Source organism: Hipposideros armiger, unplaced genomic scaffold, assembly GCF_001890085.2.
Source record: "Hipposideros armiger isolate ML-2016 unplaced genomic scaffold, ASM189008v1 scaffold_770, whole genome shotgun sequence".
Classification (NCBI taxonomy): domain Eukaryota; kingdom Metazoa; phylum Chordata; class Mammalia; order Chiroptera; family Hipposideridae; genus Hipposideros; species Hipposideros armiger.
In genome coordinates this window covers 138089-154666 of record NW_017732120.1, presented here as the reverse complement: position 1 = coordinate 154666, position 16578 = coordinate 138089, and the positions used below count along the sequence as shown (strand labels likewise).

The following is a 16578-nucleotide window of genomic DNA, read 5'->3' as shown; positions in this document are numbered from 1 at the left end:
GACTCAGAGCAGCCCAGCTCCAGGTAGAGCTGTTGTTCAGCATCTTAGCTGTAGAGGGCAGAGTCACTGGCCCTCATATGTGGGATCTGAACGGGGGCCCTCTGGTGTCCAAAGCCAGCTCTTATCCAACGCACCAATCGGCCGGCCCCAGGTGTTACTTTAAAAGATGATTACAGTGTAGCAGAATAATCACAATAAACGAAAGTTGCCCTTTGTTTAAATAACTACTTCATAGGGAATAACCTATGTCAGTACTGAAAAATGATATATTTTACCAATTTATGATAACAAGGGGGAAGCTGTGGGATGTCCTGGCAGGCAAAATGTCATGATAAGTGAATGGAGTTTTAAATGATTTTTTTTCTTCTTTTATGGAAAAGAGGAGGAGTGTTTTCCCCCTAAACACATTGTAGTCTTTTGTGAAAGGCACAAGAAATTAAGCTGAAAAGGGAGGCAGGATATAGATTGTGACAATCTTATAATTTGTCCAATGTAGGGAGTTGTAGTTTCCTTCTGTGAGTAATGGAGGGAAAATTCAGAATTATTAAGATCGCAACCTCTGTGTGCAATTTATCTACACTAGTTTCTTGCTTTGTTTTGTAAAGTCCAAGATGATTTATATGACTATGTTCCCTCACCTATAAATGGGATGGAAAAATACCAACTTTGAAAGAATATTGTGATGCTTAAAGAATATTACAGGCACAATACTTAGAATAGTGCCAGGAACATAGTAAGTTCTCAGCAAATGTCAACTGACATTATTATTGAATGGTTTTAAACATGGAAGTGAGGTTGTCAGTTTGCGTTCTAAATAAAGGTTATTTTGTTCTGTTGTCATGAGAGTATGTTTCTGTAAGTTTAAGATCAATGGGTTTCAAAGAAATACTCTAGGGTAGGGGTCAGCAAACTTTTGAGACAGAAGAGCCGCCAGGGGTCAGCAAACTGCGGCTTGGGAGCCTCTGAAGTAAAATTGAAAATGAAAATAACACAAAACTATCATAGTTTCACTTATAAAATTTTTCAAGGATATTATTCACGTAATGGTGATTATGTAAAAATATATTTATGGCCCTCGAATAATTTTTAAATTATTGTGAGGGACAGGATTGGCTCTCCCAGGGGTTGACAAACTTTTGAGGTGGAAAGCACCCAGAGAGCCGCATGTGGCTCGCGAGCTGCAGTTTGCCAACCCCTGCTCTAGGAAATATAAAGAAAATAAACATTTATATAAAGTGTCAAGAACTTAAGTACATTGAGTATTACGATTGACACAAAATGAAAATCTTCTGTGTACAACTAAAACATTATAGGCTTTATTGTGAAAAAACCCAGGAGATCAGGAGAAGTGTTATTAGCTCAAGATAAAACTAGAGAAAGTTTAGGAATACAGAAACACAATGTTTCCAGAATTCAGAAACTTAGGCTAAAACCATCTCTACGTCAACAGCGTAAAGAGGTGAACACTCAATGAGATGATAATGAAATAAATTTTGATTAAAAGACAAGGAAACAAGCTATAATAAAACTGTAATGGCTTTATACAGTTAATGAGTAAAATGTGTTTACAAAGATCAATTACACTTATTTGTATATAATATATTCTGAGTTAATGGCAACTGAAATTAGAAATGACAATTATTAATGATTTATTTTGAGCAGGAGGTGTTTCTCAATTCATATTTTATGAGATGATGTGTATAAACTAATTAGAACAATAAAATTTGTTCAAGAAAAATATAATCTTAAAATCACTATTTTTTCTCAAATAATCAATTATCTAATTAGCCCAAGGGAGAAACCCATCTTTAGTGATTATAAAAATAAACTCATTAAGACCTAATGCATTCTCTCTTAAGTACATTGCTCAAGGACAGAAAGCAATAAAATAACTATTGTGCTGAATTGACTCTTTTGTTATTTATAAGCTAGAGTTAAAGGGTACATTTCTGGGTGCTTACTATTTTATGACTATTTTTATGCTTTTGAATATTCACACAAGCCCTCCAACTATTGCATGGGTTAAAAAAGATGTTTTTCAGACCACTTGAGATTTCCCAGTATTTACAGTCTAATTACTAATGGCAGATATCATGAGTGCTCTCAGGTGTGGGAGAGAAAAATGTATTCACTATGGTAACATGTGCCTCTGACTTCCTCAGAGACTATGTCCTGAGATCTCTGAACACCCCTAAATTTGCAAACACCATTACTAGATGCAGTTTCCCCTTTTAAAACATGTACATGTTGTAAGTCCAAAACCAAAAACTGCTCATTGATTTATAGATGCTCCACTGTCCTCCTAGGATTTTCCATTAGTGAGATTCAAATTTGTGCCTCAACAAATTTAAGGAAATCACATATGCATATTATAATCAAATAGTCATTACAAAGCTGTTCATGATGAGGCTCTACCAGAATCCAAGTGGCAGAGCAAGTAGAAATGATAAATTCTCTTTGTGAAAGCCCACTCACAATTGATATCTTTCACAGTATTCCATGCACGAGAAACATTTTCCCTACAACAAATGTATTTATGCAAGACATGTAATTATGACAAACATCACATGTGTTTAGAAACAAAACAAAACAAAACAAAAACACAAGCTGTCAATTTCAAACTTGATTCCCACCTTTCAGTGTTCATAGGATTAGGAGACAGAAAACTTTTATACTTTAGCTAAGAAAAACATTGGAAACAATATATTAACTCAGAGAAGCTACATCTGTTTACGTGACTACTAAACCAGCACACATTCCAAAAACAAAGAATAACGTAGCTTCATGTCAACTTTTGATAATTTGTATCAGAAGTAGCAAAATACTAATCAGGCTATCTTAAAATGTATTAGCTTCTCTTCATTGAACAGATCTAGAGTCCTCTAAACTCTAGATCTGGTATATTTGCCTTATTTTGCCTTGTGTCTCCCAAAGTTACTAGGAGAATATGTCTTCTTCCACACTGCCTGTCTTCTTTCTCTTAATATTCAATCCCTTTTGTTATTCACAGAAAACAAAATTGACTTATTTTCTTAATCTTTCATTAATATTGGTTACATATTTATATATCAGGTAATTTTTTTAGAATTTGTTAGCATAAAATCAGTAGAACACATCAAAGTTTCAAAAAAAAAGTTGAAGTAAATTTCCAAATTTATATTTCTTAACTTACTTTATGTATCTTTACTTTAGAAAAAACTGTCTTGAATTGTGGAACAACTATAACCTCCAAGAGAGCAAGTTTGAGCAGCATGACTATAAATATTAAGAATATAGGCACATATATTCAATATAATAAGTATATCCATTTGTCATTTTTTCTTGTTTTTCAAGTAGCACTGTATGCACCTTCCACGCAAGTTTCACTTTTTAAAATTTTTTTTATAAGAGTTTATTTGAGCTAACTGAAAGCATATGCCAGGGAGCAAGATCTCAAATGCTCCCCAAGTTTCACTCTTGAAAGTATATAATAGCTACGCTAGCATTATCATTAGTTAAATTAAAAAATACTTTTGGTTCCTGGATCCCACTGCAAGGTATACAATCCAATTATTACAGATCAATAAAAGTGCTTATGTTAATCTTGATTTATTTAATTCACTATTTAAGATTTTTAAAAATCAAAGACAATATCTAAACAATTTAAAGATCAGGGCTGGCCCAGTGGCTCAATTGGTTAAGAGCACAAGCTCTGAGCAACAGAGTCGCCAGTTCATTTCCCATATAGGCCAGTGAGCTGTGCCTGAGCTGAGCTACTGCTGAGCTGTCAACAGGCAGCAGGATGACTGAGCTGTTGAGAGCCTGCACTCTTAACAACAAGGTTGCCGGCTCGACTCCTATATGGGATGTTGGGCTATGCCCACCCGCAACTAAGATTGAACACGGCACCTTGAGCTAAGTGGCCGTGAGCTGCTGATGGGCGGCCAGATGGTGACTGGACTTGGAGCTGAGCAAGCTGCACCCTCCACAACTAAGACTAAAGGACAACAACTTGGCTGTTCCCCTTCCCCAATTCCCCAATAAAACCTTAAAAAAAAAATTAAAGATCAGCTCTCCAATGGAATGAAACAAAACTGTGATCATGTAAAAAAGTGATATGATCTCAAGTAAAAACCAAAAGAGAAGACCAGAAACCTGTGAACAATCCTCTGCTCCTCCTTCTCTCCCATTTCCAACATCTAACAGGCCATAAATCTTTCCAGCTTTACCTCTTTGTTTCCTGAGTTTCGTAACATTTCATCTACATGACAAGAATCACCTCAGAGTTTCTCATGTGAATGATTGCAACTTTTTCCTTGGGCCTATTCTCTTCCCGCAATGCATTCTCCACTTTCCAAAATAAAAGGGCCTTTTGAAAATCCAAAAATGATCAAACCTAAGTCTGATTCCAGAATAAATGCTCTCATATCCATGTACATTCCAGGATGCCCGTTCAAACTACCAAACTCTTTCCATACCTATACTTTAATTCTTTTTTTTTTTTTTAATTGGGAAATCGGGGAAGGGGAACAGACAAGTTGCTGTCCTTTTGTTCTTCAGTCTAGTTGTGGAGGACGTTGCTTCACTGGCCATGTTGCTGTTGTGATAATTATGCTCTTCCCAGGTGAGGCAGTTGCTCGCTGGCCTCCGCACGGCTGCTCACTGTGACTCATGGCAGCTCACAAATGCTCACACTCGCTGCTGGCCAGCTCCACTGCAAGCCTACGCTGTCAACAGCGACTCAGAGCAGCCCAGCTCCAGGTAGAGCTGTTGTTCACCATCTTAGCTGTAGAGGGTGCAGTGTCACTGGCCCTCATATGGGATCTGAACTGGGGCCCTGCTGCTCAGAGCTGGTGTCCCAAGCCAACTCCTAACCAATGCTCCACTTGGCCGGCCCCCTATACTTTAATTCTTATATGCTAAAAGGACTTCTAATTGTTCTATGGTGAAATCTTTCCTGACTCCACCACCAGTAACCCCTATCAGATTTGATAACTACCTTCTTTATGTCATCACCTAAATTATACACAATGTCCTCATACTTTGATGATTGTAAGAGTAATTTTGGGAAGTTGGAGAAAGTGTAAATGCTTGACAGAATTTCAGAAAAACTAACTTGACCTTCTGGGATGGGGTCTTGTCATCTAGATTTTTAACAAAACTTAAAAATGACTACAACCCATGATTATCTGAGAAGTACTGACTTACATAAACAACACTTAAGAGTGAATACCCTGAATTTTGCAATTTCTTGTTTGTGTGTCCTTACTCCCAAATAAATCTGAAAACTTTTAGGACTAGCTTTTATGTAAATTTGTAGCACTTACCTAGAAAATAAAACCAGCATTTAGTAGGTACTCAATAATATCTGATAAATACACAACTGGGTTTGTTCTTATATTTGGGAAGCAATATGAAAATGGAAAATTGTGGGAGGAAATAAATTATTGCCTTTCTTTAGTAGGTAATAGAAAACAATGATCTGAAATGATCAAGATGGACCTCTAGAAATATTAATGAGACCAAGGCATGTGAAGAATAGATTGGTCAGAAGATATAGGTGATTCATCTGATGATGATGTGATGATGATTACAATGATGATGATGATGATGGTAACAATAATCAAGCATCCCAAAGTTAAAATGTCATAATCTCAAGTTCAAGGGGGAAACGAACACTGTAGAAAAAAAATCAGCCTATTTACACCATTTACTTTTTAAATGAATAAAAAGCAAGGCATACCTGTCTACTAACTATGTCATCAGGTAGTCTAGGATATTTTTGTGTCTTTGTTATCTTAAAACCTCATGAGTGAGTAGAAAAATCAGGCAGAGAAAATACTTGCTGGAAGGAATCTCAGCCAAATTTTCTTTTCCCAAGACAGAAGTATGCCTGCACTGTTTCTTGAAGCCATTACTATTGGCGTTATTCCTTTAGGAACATAGAAAGAGTCTATTTTCTTGATTAAAAACCAACACAAACAAACTAAAACCTATGAAATCTGTTCTTTTTATAGTAAACCTTAATGTCTTCTGCATCTGTGCTGATGTGTGATTATAATACTGTTATTTGCCCATTGTGATTCATTCCTTATGTTACCCTGTGGGCACAACTTTTATCTTAGAGACTGTCACAAATGAGATACCAAAGATACGAAATGAAAAAGGTATCTTATCAAAGGAGAAAAGTTAATATAACTACCTTGTTTATAAAACAAATACACACACATGCACACATTTTTCCCAGTACCCAACTATTAAGCATTTTGCTTTTTTTTCCGATAAAATCTTAGATTTAATTTTTTTTATCCTTGTTTATATTCATTAAAAAACACAATTTTCTCTTACAGAGGTGATTGTGTTCCCATATCTCAACCAGTGATTTGGGGGGCTTCTGAATACATAAGGCACTTTTCAAAATTTTTATGTCTAGTTAATAAAACCTGCCTCCACAAGTGAAGAGATTACCACAAAATAGATATTTCTCCACTATGGGAAGATTACCATTTTGAAACTTGACAGGAATGCTGGTGCCCTATCAACAAACAAGATGAATTATTTGTAAAAAAAAAAAAAAAAAAAAACTACTGTGTTTGGGAGTATTCGCTAGAGCTCCTTGAAACAGTGCACCTGAGTGGGCACTGAGTGATCAGGCGGCCTTCGAGTTAGCGCTGCTGGACATGGTACCAAAACCACAGCTGCTCTTCGCAGTGCTTGATCCACCAAATGCACCATAACTGCTTTTGAATCTGTTCTTAACCAAGTATCCAAACATCCTGCGATAGCTTGTTTCATAACTTTGTCCTTAAAGACTAGAGCAGAAGTTATTAGTTATTGGGTTGTCGGAAAAGTCATGATGTATTTTATCTATGCTTTTCATTGCAAAGATGCATCATGACTTTTCCGACAACCCAGTATTTTAATTCTGTAAAGCTGTACTTAATATTTCCATGTGTAACCACAGACAGGAAGAATAGTGCCGAGGGGAGAGAGGGAGGAAGGGGCGGAGAAAGTGCAGGGAAAACAAAGGAGGGAGGAGATGAGATGATTCTTAAGAAAAGGTGCAGCTATCAGACTGGCCAGAACTAGATTTCGATGGCTGAGAGCAGAGCCAGGACAGCATTTTGTCCCTCAAGGTGAACTTTAACTAATTATAAAGGATTCTAATATTATTAGCATTGGAGGCAGGGAAAATCTCCACTCCCTGTGCCGCCATGACAGTTCTGACAAGGGCCAAACAAAGACAAGGAAATCCTACCTCACAACAGGAATGAGTGGTCAGTGAGGACCCGCCTAGAAAAGCCTATACCACCTCCCCTAAACCATGAATATTTCACACCCTCATTTTGAAAATAATAAATTCCTAGGTTTCTTTGTTCTTCGGGACAGTTGTTCATCTCCTGGCCTGCCTACTCCCACCATTTTGGGAGTGTACTTACTATCCTCTTTTCTTTTAATGCATCCACTGCTTGCTCGGCTTATTCGGTGTGTCCTTGAATTCTTTCCTGTGACAATACCAAGAACCGTTTTCCTACAACACCTGTTCAACTTCCCCCCATTCCCTTGCACTTAATATTCTGCAAATTACTATGCTAATGGCTAATCATTATTTAGACAATAGATTTAAAAACATAAAGAGTATTCCAAAATCTTTTTAATTAATTAAAAGAAAATCAGGCACCACTGGCACTGATTTCACTACCGTCCGCTAAATATATATTTGTCTTTTCTCTCCTCTCTTGGTCCCTCTGTCCTACTTGCCCTTCTTTTTCCATACTCTCTAACTCTCTTTTTCTCATCTATTTCTCTATACTTCTTCATTTCTCTATGTATAGTTGAAACTGAGTGTGCTTATGACTTTGATTAAATTTAGTTTTAGTGTTTTAGTGCTAGGTCTAGAAATCATATCTCTCTCTCTCTCTCTCTCTCTCTCTCTCTCTCTCTCTCTCTCTCTATATATATATATATATATATATATATATATATATATATATATATAGTCTCCTCAGGGACCTAGCCTTTTCCTGGATAATCAGCCACCCTACCTCACCTCTGACCAATCAGCTCCCAGCATGACGTCAAACCCCTAACCCATGGTGTGTTCTGTGATTTTGCCCTATATAATCTGTAACCTACATGGCATTAGGGAGTCAGGTCTTACGAGCACTCGCTCACCTGTATCTCCAGGCTTGGTGCCATTTCCTTAAGCAAACCTCAGCTTTCTTTGCTGCAAATTTCTGTTCCGGGCTCTTTTGGCTTTGATACAAGCAGGCAAAATGAACCCCTTGAGTTCAGTAACATAGTTCCTATTTTAATTTAAATTCACTCACTTCCTCTAAAAACAGCACATGCAACTGGAGTATTTTTATGTGATGGTATTACTAAGAATAACAATTTACTAAGGCATTTAATTTCTCCAAAAAGAAAAGTCTTCTTCTACCTGGAAAATATTTTAACTTCTGTTAAGTTACGATTTAATAAAAGTTAATGTTTTAATAGAACTTTACAGGATTTTTGTAATAATGTTTTTTTTTATTATATTTACTTTAATCCAGGAAGTTTTTTAGACTTTTCTCTCAATTAAAACATTCAGCAAATCTTTTGACATCTTAGTTAAGGCCCCTCAACACAATGTTTAAAAAAAATTGGTGATCATCCTTAACATCTTCTAATAAAATTCCACCTTCTGGTTTTTGAAAAAACAGTTAAAATTGTCCTTAGATTGTCTAAATATGGTGACTCATTTTTTGCTTGTTTTTCTCTTGGGTGAAGAATCCAGATATCTAATAACTCTTAGGAAGTATCTGGGAATCAGTTTGAACACAAAGAATCATTCTGTGAACATTGACTTGAGATTATGTGACTTCAAAGCTAACAAATTAAATGCTATTCCCTGTGAGCAGCCTCTAGACCACTAGGAGAGTTGTCAGTCCTATTATTTAAAGCAACTGTATACAAAATCCACTGACACATCATTTGTTCTTATGCTCATTCATTAGCAATGATGAGTTCTTTCCCACATTCTTGAGTTCAATTCAGATAACTAATTTAGAAAATATTGGCATTCCTTGAATGCTCTTTTTATAGAAATAACTAGTTGTGAAATAGTTGGATAAATAATTATAAATATAGGAAAACAACACATTTCATATAATAAGGTTAAACTTGATTTATCTCATTCATCTTCCAGTCCTTCTACAGTTCTAATCAGATGTTCCTTGACATAGTTAGATACTCAACTTTACTTTTTAAATTAAAGATCATGTTTAAAGATGCTTAATTTACATTGCCAGTATGCCTTTTCTGCCAACTGGTTTTTGAGACCATAAATTGTGAGATTTAAATCCACTAGTCATTGTTTCCCTTACGAAGAGCTCTCAAACTCTCAATTCTTTGTTTAGGGGATAAGCTACTACACATATTAACACCTACTACTTGTTGATAAGGATATAGTTCAATTTCCATCATTTATTGAACATAATTAAGAGTTTCTAACCAAAAGAAGAGTTCAAAAATATTACAGATAATTGGATAAATAATCCTATTAAATTTTAATGATCTTATTTATCTTAAACAAGTGAAGGACCATTTTGACATTCAACAAAACATTTTAGAAATGCAAAATTTGTATACAAGTGACTTCCAAGAGTTTCTTTAATTTCTTTGTGATTATGATAATGTAATGGTCTGTATGATGAATAACTATCAAAACAAAAGATGCTTCTGAAACGAATCACTTATAATAAAGTTAAATTTCTAATTATGACATCCTGTAACTTGCAGCATTCCTCCTACCTATATAAGCAGCCATAGATCCTGAAGCTGCCTCAAACCTTAGTCCAGCCCTACGGAACCAGTTGCAATTCTCCCAATATGACATATATCATAGCACTGAGCCTGAAGTGTTCATGCTGAAAATATCCACTCCTTCTTGTCCAACTGGAAATCTCCTGCTTGTTTGTTAAGACTCAGCCAATGCAACCTCTTGTTTGAAGTATTTCCTGAACTTCCTAAATGGAGCTGATTGCTTTTGTACGTTCTACCACAACTATGTCTATTCCTGTATTCATAGCACCATATTATTGCTTCATCTCTCTGTCTCTTCTACTAGATGTGATCTCTTCAAAAAAAGATTCTGTAACATATTTATCTTTGCAATTCCCACGTGGAACATAGTACCTGACATAGAGTAGGTGTTTTAAAATATTTATTGGTCAAATGAAGAATGAATGAATAAATCTTTTACTGATTCGTAATCTATTACAATTACAATGATACGCTAATTCTGTGTGAGATTAGCAATAGCTAGAAAATAAACTTCAATATAAAACCAAAAATACTGTCAAAAATCAATTAACCAGTGTTTTTTTTAGTACATGTTTATCATTGTAGCCTCTATTTTTTTTGTCCTCCCCACTCCCTCCAGGGAGTTTCTTTTCTATCAGAACTTCCAGTGTAGGTAATGATGTTACAGTGATGGATTGAGTGGCCTGAATAAAGCGAGGTTGAGAAAATCATACTCAGTGGGATTCCTTCAGGAAGCAGAAGCCAAGAAAATCACAAAATGTGCACAGACCAGACTGCTAAATGACTTTTTGAACACCAGCATCAGTGTAGGTATACTGATGTTAATGATATATGCCAATATTTTATAATTGTTATCTTATATTTCTAGGTGCTGTGTCACTCATTCATTATTCAGCCAAAAAATGTGTTTTGAATACCTAAGAAGGTTCAGAGACTGGATTCAGTGCAAGAGACAGAAGGACATCCTAAATGGACATGGTCTGGTACTAAAGACAGATCCTGTCTTCCTGAAGCTTACTTTCTAGGGAGACAGTAAGTAAGCTCAAAATTACCCAATAACCACCCAATTACACTTGTGATAATTTTACATAGCAAAATAGACACTTATACATGTATTTAATTTGGGTATTAAACCTTTTCTGTGTCTAAAATTTTGTAGGAAATTGGGAGGTAATTATATATATTCTATGCCAACAAGAGAAGCCACTTATTCTCATTTCAGTTTTAAAGTTTCTACAGGTCCAGTTCCTTTTTCCATAATTTGAAAATACTTGTAATGAAAGTAGAGACATTAGAACTGATACTACAGAAATAAAAAGGATCACAAAATCTCTGTACTATGAAAATTTTACAGAAACAAGTTGGATAACTTAGAAAAAAGATAAATTCCTAAAAACATAGAACCTACCAAGACTGAATCATGAAGAAATTGAAATCTAGATAGACCAAAATGAGTAAGGAGATTAAATCAGTAGTTAAAAACATTCCAGCAAAGAAAAGTACAGGAACAGATAGCTTCACAGGTCAATTCTACCAAACATTTAAAAAACTAACATTGATCCTTTTCAAACTCTTCCAAATACTAAAGAGGGAACCATTCCAAACTTATATTATGAAGCCAGCCATGTCCCTCATGCCATAGCCAAAGACACTAGAAAAAAACAAGACAACATGCCTGATGAATATAGATGCAAAAATCCACAGTAAAATACCAGCAAGTCAAGTTCATAAGCACATTAAAAGGATCATACACCATCATCAAGTGGTATTTATGCCTGGTATGCAAGGATGGTTCACCATGTGCAAATCAGTAAATGTGATACATGACATTAATAGAAGGCAAGATGAAAGTCATATGAGCATCTCAATAGATGCAGAAAAGAGCACTTGACAAAATGCAGTGTTCTGTCATAATAAAATCTCTTAACAAAATGGCTACAGAAGATATCTATCTCAACACAATAAAGGCCATATATAAAAAGCCCACAGTTAATATACATACTGGTGTAAGTTTGAAACCTTTTCCTTTAAGACAAGGAACAAGACTCTTATACAACACAGCACTAGAAATCCTAGCCAGAGCAATTAGGGAAAAAGTAGAAAAGGAAACATCTTTGGGCAGATGTTTGCCTTTGCAATCCCGAAAGGCAAAGTAAAATTATCTCTGTTGGCAGGTGATACGATCATATATACAGAAAATCCTAAAAACTCTACCAAAAAAAGTTACAATAAAACAAATTTGATAAAGTTGCAGGATACAAAATCAACATACAGAAATTAGTGTGATACTATATACTAACAATAAAATATGTGAAAAAGAAAGAAAGCAATTCTACTTACAATAGCATAAAAAGTAAACACAATAATGGAATAAATTTAAGCATAGAGGTAAAAGACCTGTATACTTAAAACTATGAGTTTGATGAGAGTAACTGTAGAAGATACTAATAAATGGAAAGATATTCTTTATTCATGATTGGAGGAATCAATATTGTTAAAATGTCCATATACCCCAAAGCCATCTATATATTCAATACAAACCTTATCAAAATCCCAATTACATTTTTCACATAAATAGAAAAAAAAATCCTAAAATTCATGTGGAACCACAAAAGACCCCAAATGCCCAAAGCAAACCTGAGAAACAAGAATAAAGCTGGAAGCATTGTTCTTTCTGATTTCAAAGTATTGGGTTGTCGGAAAAGTCATGACACATTTTTGCAAGGAAAAACAGAAAAAATACGTCATGACTTTTCTGACAACCCAATATATTACAAGGGCTACAGTAAACAAAACAGTATGGTACTGGCATAAAAATGTACACTTGGGCCAACGAAACAGAATCGAGGGCCCAATAATAAACCATTGCATATACAGTCAACTACATTTGACAAGGTAACCAAGAATACTCAAGAGGGAAAGAATAGTCTCTTCAATAAATGGTGCTGGGATAATCATATGCAGAAGAATAAAATTGAACCTCTATCTTTCACCACTTACAAACATTAATTGGAAATGCATTAAAGACTTAAACATAAGACCTGATACTATAAAAGTCTTAGAAGAAAACATTGGAAAAAATCTCCTTGACATTGATCTTGACATTGATTTTTTTTTAATATGGCACCAAAAACACAAGCTACAAAAGCAAACTAAAGAAGGACTACATCAAATAAAAATGCTTCTGCCCAGGAAAAATAACAATCAACAAAATCAAGAGGCAGCCTACATAATGAGAAAAAAAATCTTCAAAATACCTATTTGATAAGGGGTTGATATACAAGATATACAAGGAACTCATAATTCAGAAAATAAAAACTGATTTAAAAAAAATGGGCAGAGGATCTAAAATATTATTTTCCAAAGAAGACATATAAATGGCTTATAGGTACATGAAAAGATGTTCAACATCACTAATCATGAGAATTTTTGAAATGTAAATCAAAAGCATGATGAGATGTCACCTGAAACCTGTTAGAATGACTTTCATCAAAATGATAACAAGTGTTGATGAAGATGTGGGAAAAATGGAACCCTTGTGCACTGATGATGAAATTGTAAATTGGGGCAGCCACTATGGAAAACACTATGGAAGTTCCTCAAAAAATTAAAAACAGAACTATCATATGAGCCAGTAGTACACTTCTGGGTATTTATCCAAAGGAAATGAAATCGGGATCTCAAAGAGATATCTGTACTCAGTGTTCATTGCGGCATTATTCACAATAGCCAAGATACAGAAACAATCTAAGTGTTGTCCGTCATTAGATGATTGGATAACAAAAATGTTATATATATAGACACAGATATAGGTATACAGATATAGATATTAGATATAGACATAGATAGATATAGATAGATGTATAACTATAACTATATATCTCTATCTATCTATCTATCTATCTATCTATCTATCTATCTATCTAAGCTATGGAAAAGAACGAAATACTGACATTTGCAACAACATGGATGGATCTTGTTATGCTAAGGTCCATCCTTAGCATATGGACTTTAAGGTTTTATGCTAAGTGAAATAAGTCAGAGAGAGAAAAACAAATACTGTATGAGCTCATTTATATGTGCAATCTAAAAAAGGTGAACTCTTAGAAACAATAAGTAGCATTGTGGTTGCCAGGGGCTGGAGATTGGGTGAAATGGGGCAGTGTGAGTCAAAAGGTACAAACTTCCAGTTATAAAATTAGTAAGTTTCTGGGGATGCTATGTACAGCATGGTGACTATAGTTAACAATATTGTATCATACACTTGAAAGTTGCTAAGAGACTAGATCTGAAATGTTCTCAAAACAAAATGTTAATTATATGAGACAATGGAGGTATTAACTATCCCTATTGTGGTAGTCATTTTGCAATAGATACATGTATCAAATCAATACATCATATATGTTAAACTTGCACAGTGCCATATATCAATTAAACTCAATGAGCTGGAAAAATAAAACTTTTGCGTCATATTCATAAAAGACATTAGTTCGTAGTTTTCTATTGAGACTAGTATGGGAACGTATGGTATGCTCCACAAAAAGCACATGGAATAATTTAAATAACATTGGGATTTCCTGGTCTTTAAAAGTATCACATCCTGCCACACGTGATAACATGGACGAACCTGGTGGACTTTATGCTAATGGGAATAAGCCAGACACAGAAGGACAAATACTACATGATACCACTTATATGAAGGATCTAAAATAGTCAAACTCATAGAAATAGAGACTATAATGTTGGGTCCAGGGGCTGGGGGAAGGGCGAAATGGGTTGCTATTCAACAAGTATAAAGTTTAAGTTATGCAAGATGAATAGTGCTAGAATGATACCACTTATATGAAGGATCTAAAATAGTCAAACTCATAGAAATAGAGACTATAATGTTGGGTCCAGGGGCTGGGGGAAGGGCAAAATGGGTTGCTATTCAACAAGTATAAAGTTTAAGTTATGCAAGATGAATAGTGCTAGAGATCTGCTCTATAACATTGTGCTTATAGTTAACAATTCTGTGTTGTGCACATAAAAGTTTATTAAGAGGGTAGATTTCATGTTGTGTTTTTACAGTTAAAAATAAAGATGAAAATCATTAGAACATTATACATATAGTTTTGTAATTGAACTGAAGGAACACATCAAAATCTTAAATAAGCTGAATGTTGTCTTTTGACAAAGTCTATTTAATTTCTACATTTGGAAAAGTAATACTTAAAAATTAATATGGACTTGCTCTTAACTTTCCTGAATAGCACATGAAGTTATATTTACCTGTGTATTCAAGGTGAAAACCTGCAGCAGAAACACTGATGTCTGATTGAAAATTTAAATACAGATTGTTAGACGTACTATTCAAAAGATGGGGTATTGTTGTTCCTGAAATAATAATTGAAAAGGCAGGTCAATTATCACATAATAAATGCTATAGTAAAACTAAGTAAGTTAACTACTAATCAGCCAATAGTTTATCATTGAAATGATGTATTAGTCAAGTATTTTTCAATAAAAACATTTTTCCCATGTTCCTCTTTCTTTTTATTGTTCCTGACTTTTTCCAAGAATACAGACCTTTGCAATCACTCTAGATTGCTCCCTAAAAATAGGCATGAGCAAACACAGCTGATAAAATCAAGGCACTAAATATTATAGATCACCTAAAATACATGTTTTGAATTTCATATGCACTTCAATAATCCATGCACAAGCTAACAATACACTTAATTTTAAAGTTTCCATGTGATTTTTATGATATACTAACTTAAGGTTTTCAAGGGCTCAGAGGATATATTCATTTTGCCCTTTATCATAAACACACACACACACACACACACACACACACACACACACACACACACACGGTGCCAAAAAATGTATACACATTTTAAAAAGGAAAAAAACTGTACTAACATTACACTGATGGTAACCACTTTGAGCACTTCTTGTAATTGCCGAAGTCAAACGTGACTTGTATTCATCTTTTGTTATTGGTATATATTGAGTATTACAAATTTAATAGTTTTTTCCTTTCTTACAATGTGTATACATTTTTTTGGTGCCGTGTGTGTGTGTGTGTGTGTGTGTGTGTGTGTTTGTGTATTGTTTTGTACCACGCAAAGCTGCTAGTTAGCATTCAAAAAATCCCAGTTATGAGATAGGGTTAACCTTGTCTCTCAGTAAATGCATTATAATGATTTTCTTTTGAACTTCTAAAGGAAATCAACTTTAGTTTATTCAATTGTTCAGTTGAAAATATAAAATATCTGTTTAAACCAGTTACAACTTGAGTATTTGACATTGAATAATAGTTTAATCTTAAAAGCCTCAAGATTACAACTCTAGCAGATTCAAATGACAAGCATATAAATAACTGTCAATTCTATATTTTAAGATAAAGTTCAACAAACATTTGAGTTGATAGTGTTGCAAACATTTTTTTGGTAACTAGTTACTTTACACTTTGCACAACTCTGTGATTCTTCTATAAAATGAATCAGTATGCATTGATTACAAAAGACACAATTGCTTTTTCTTTTTCTTTTTTTCTTGAACTTGCTCTCAGTCCATGGCATCCTTGCTGAATCACTGAAGACAGAGGTAACTCAAAAGTCACTGGAACTGCCTTTTTAGTTTCTCAGAGGATGTTAGCCCTCTGCTATGGAGTCACACTAGCTGGGTCCCAATCTCATTCTAATATACACTGTACAACTCTGGGAAACTTCTCACTATGTTTCAATCACCTACCTAAACTGCTAGAAAGATCAAATGAGGGAAATATATGACAAAACTCACACC

General features: G+C 34.6%; 1 protein-coding gene across 1 annotated transcript in view; it reads right to left on the bottom strand.

Annotated features, from left to right (window-relative positions):
- CSMD3 (CUB and Sushi multiple domains 3) overlaps positions 1-16578 on the bottom strand; it is a gene marked incomplete at its 5' end in the record, with an annotated part of 280868 nt that overhangs the window by 127466 nt on the left and 136824 nt on the right. The window contains one exon of the mRNA XM_019628256.1: positions 15058-15162. Within this exon, the coding sequence (XP_019483801.1) occupies positions 15058-15162 (105 nt within the window). The remainder of the gene's footprint in view (positions 1-15057; positions 15163-16578) is intronic.